The sequence below is a fragment of the Zophobas morio genome, unplaced genomic scaffold (genome assembly GCF_036711695.1).
Source record: "Zophobas morio isolate AGI-343-1 ecotype UQ-CSIRO unplaced genomic scaffold, CSIRO_AGI_Zmor_V1 ptg000006l, whole genome shotgun sequence".
Taxonomy (NCBI): domain Eukaryota; kingdom Metazoa; phylum Arthropoda; class Insecta; order Coleoptera; family Tenebrionidae; genus Zophobas; species Zophobas morio.
In genome coordinates, this window is record NW_026972111.1 from 12,230,263 (window position 1) to 12,234,435 (window position 4,173).

Here is a 4,173-nt window from a genome sequence, read left to right on the forward strand (position 1 = left end):
CGATAATTTTCTCTATGGTAAATGTGTGTTCAAATCATGGGCGTTCGAATAACAAAGTTTGCCAAATTTGACAACTTGTTTATTCAAAAATGCTACGCCACTGATAATAGCCAAACTTACGTTACCACGAATACGGTATATGATGAATACTTTGAGGTAATATTTATAAATTCCGCCTTATCAACTACAAGATTCGGAATATTAGAAAAGACTAAATCAAGAAAGACATTTCTACTATTCGGGATTTTGTTAATTTGCCTTAAATTCATAAATGCACTCGTAGTCTTGATAAAGTCTTAAGAAATCTTAATATCATCACCATCCCAAAGGAGATGAGGTAGATTAAAATCACCGAATATAACGCACGACGAATCGGGAAACCTATCAAAAACTAACTCCAGATCGAAACAGTAACTTTCAAAACATCTGTTACTAAGTCATATTTAAATGTTAACATCTTTAATATACAGCATGTCTCAGCCTAAACTACGCGGCCTAATATCTTGGACAGAGACTTTAAAATTCTGTTAACGCCATTCTTTTTAATTTGAAGGGAGAAACTTAATTTAATACATTGCAAATATGGCACGTACAATACATGTCGACAATGTAGAACAAACCTATATTTTTTTAAATTACAACGTATACCGCGTGGTCAGAAATAACTGAGTCTGTTGGCAGTGCTTTTTAAACAAAAATGTAAACTTTTCTTGCCTTCATGTTGGCATAACTGAAGAAATTGCGTGACAGATATGCCAATCTTGACAGCTGACAACCGGAAATTATAGAAATCATTCAACTAAAGATCCAGGATTGCCAACAAACACAATCATTTCCGATCACACGGTATTTTTATGACGGATTCTGGTTTCTGCGACTAGAATGATATACAACATTTAGATATTTATATTTCTTAAGTAAAAATAAAATTTATAGCCATAAAAAATTGATAAGAAGTTTAAAAATCTCTGAGGACACTGTCACGCCATCTGGGAAACAAACTTGTGCTGGGAACGCCAGTGATAAAGTTTATCGTTGGCAACACTGACCATAAGTGTGCCACGCCTACGCCCACCTCGACACGTCACACGCCACGAGTAAAAAAACCGTCAAAGCTCAAAGCGAGATGTGAACTGAAACGTAGTAGAAATGTGTGCTTATTAAAAACGCGCAAAATAGTGTTCTTGTGCATTTATACACACTCATAAAATGATAATACTAAGAACAAAGTATTTTGGTATTATAATTTACGTAGTTTAATAATGTGAAGTTGAAAAATTCATCGACACGTCGACATAACCTAACAATCATGAAAAATGATAATCCCAAAATGAAAGTGCTAGAGCTGTATAGTGGAATTGGCGGAATGCACTTTGCCCTAAAATGTACGTATTTTCAACGCTATCAACAAAACCTATTATATTAATTTCAGGTAGTGGCGTGGAGGGCGAAGTAAAGGCATCAATCGACATAAATCCGGTTGCTAATTTAGTTTATCAACATAACTTCCCGGACGTGACGTCATTTAACCGTAATATCCAAAGTCTTAGTCCAAAGTTCATCAACAAATTAGACGTCGATACACTTTTGATGTCGCCCCCGTGCCAACCTTTCACAAGAAATGGATTACAGTTAGATGTTGAAGATGAAAGAACAAAATCATTTATTCACATTTTAAAGATTTTGCCAGATCTAAACATCGAGCGTATTTTGATTGAAAATGTGAAAGGATTTGAAACATCACAAATGAGAGATCTGTTAATTGATGCATTAAAAAAATGCGATTTCAATTATCAGGAGTTTATCTTAAGTCCTACACAAGTTGGGGTGCCAAATACTAGGCATCGATATTACTGTTTAGCAAAGAAGTCTCCTGCAGTTTTTAATTTTGATGTGGAAATATTAGTATGTGTGTTATAATTTTGGTAGGATAAAATAATGTTTCATTTTGTTACAGAAAACTGAATTACCTCTTCCACACAACTGTGAAAATATCAACAACTATAATATTGGTGAAATTATAGAAAAACATCAGGATTCAAGTTTCAAGTACCTAGAAGACAAAATTTTAACAAAACATGTTAAAATCCTAGATATATGTCACTCGAATTCAAGAAATTCCTGTTGTTTTACTAAAGCTTATGGACGTTACATTGAAGGTACTGGTAGTGTTTTCACTGAAGAACCTGAGGATATTGTAAGATCAATTTTTGAACAACTTTCAACATTGGACTCACAAAGTCAAGAATATTTACAACTAGCGCAAAAGTTGAAATTGCGATTTTTTACTCCACGTGAAATTAGCAGGTTAATGAGTTTTCCAGAATCTTTTTCTTTTCCTGATAGTGTGAAAAATAGGCAAAGATATATGCTCTTGGGAAATAGCATAAATGTTAAAGTAGTAGCAGAACTAATTAAGTTGTTGAAATAAGTACTAAGTACTAAACTTAAAAAAATTTAAAGTCCAATTATATATTTTCCTTACAACTGACGGCTGCAGTTTATGTGAGGTGATGGTCACATTGAAACCTATGAAATTTTAAGTATATTTTTTTGTAAAGGACGATTTCATAGGATTCCAAAAATTCTACACCTTTTATTTCAAAGTAATGCAGAAGATAGCTGTAGAAAGCCTACAGTTGATGGAACTTCTATTTTAAACAGATACACATGATTTGTTTCTCACAAAAATTTTTAAGCTGCTTATTGCTTGAACAAGTTAAATGTAAAATCCTTCATCCTTAAGTGAGAGTTTTACATAGTTCTTGCACCTAAATGGTCGATTTGTAAATAATATTAATTCATCTGCGTCTTGATGTTTTCTTGAAAGGTTTTAAAATATTTGATGATGCTAAAATCCTATTTTTAAAGGAAATTTTCGCTGTGCTTCAACTGCACCGCTTTTACTCATACTTTGTTTCCCTTATCTGTTTCAAATTTAATAATTATATTGTCGAAAGCACGAAAGTCATCATCGTTTGATGAAATGTGAATGTTTTTTTATTGTAGTGGCTAGAACCATTTCCTCATAATATTTCCCTTTGTCAGTTGTTCCGCACCTTTTTATAAAACCTTGAAAAGAAATGAGCAAACAACTGCTTTAATATTCTTAATTTTCTGTTTGTGAAAAAAAAAGAATTGCAAATTATTGTAAATTGTAATCGAGGGCATTAGGAATAGGGACATTTTTTATTTTAGGATTCTTCACAAATTGTTGCTAGAACCACCTCCTCATTATCTTTCCCTTTGTCTGTTGTTCCGGGTCTTTTTATAAAACCTTGAAAAGGAATCAGCAAACAACTGCTTTAATATCCTTAATTTTCTGTTTGTGAAAACAAAAAAAAATTGCGAATTATTGTAAATTGTAATCGAGGGCATTAGGAATGTAGAAACTTTTATTCTGTATACGATCCTCCGCGAATTGTATGGCGAGAGCCACCTCCTCATAATCTTTCCCCTTATCTGTGGTTCCAGTTCTTTATATAAAACCTTGAAAAACAATCAACAAATGCTTGCTTTTATATTTTTAATTTTCTGTTTGTCAGGACAAACAAAAAAAAACAATATAATTCCAACATATTGTAAATTTTGTTGAACCGCCACAAATTATAGTGGCTACAGCCACCTCTTCATTATCTTTTCCCTTATCTGTTGTTCCAGCTCTTTTATAAAAGCCTGAGAAGGAATCAACAAATAAATTCTTTAATACTCTTAATATTAACAAAAAAAGAATTCGAAATTATTGTAAAAAATTTTTATTCTAGGATCCTTCACGAATTGTAGTGGCGAGAGCCACCTCCTCATATTCCTTCCCCTTATCTGTGGTTCCAGGTCTTTTTATAAAACCTTGAAAATCAATCAATACACGCCCTTTTATAATTTTAATTTTGTGTTTGTCGGAACAAAAAACAATTCATTCCAACGTATTGTAAATCGTAATCGAGAGCATTAAGAATATGGAATTTTTTATTCTAGGCTCCTTCACAAATTGTAGTGGCGAGAGCCACCTCCTCATAATCTTTACCTTTGTCTGTGGTTCCAGCTCTTTTTATAAAACCCTGAAAATGAATCAACAAACAACTACTTTTACATTCTTAACATTTTGTTTGTGAGAACAAAAAAAAAATAATGTGATGACAACTTATTGTAATTTGTAATCGGGGAGACTAGAAA

The 4,173-nt window shown here is 32.6% G+C and overlaps 1 protein-coding gene across 1 annotated transcript; it reads left to right on the forward strand.

Moving 5' to 3' along the window:
* Positions 1–1,071: 1,071 nt before the first annotated feature.
* Positions 1,072–3,885, forward strand: LOC135123618 (tRNA (cytosine(38)-C(5))-methyltransferase). Its single transcript, XM_064048428.1, has 3 exons — positions 1,072–1,385; positions 1,433–1,905; positions 1,958–3,885. The coding sequence occupies exons 1-3, from the start codon at positions 1,310–1,312 to the stop codon at positions 2,429–2,431; spliced, it is 1,023 nt and encodes a 340-aa protein (XP_063904498.1). The 5' UTR covers positions 1,072–1,309; the 3' UTR covers positions 2,432–3,885.
* The last annotated feature ends 288 nt before the right edge of the window (positions 3,886–4,173 follow it).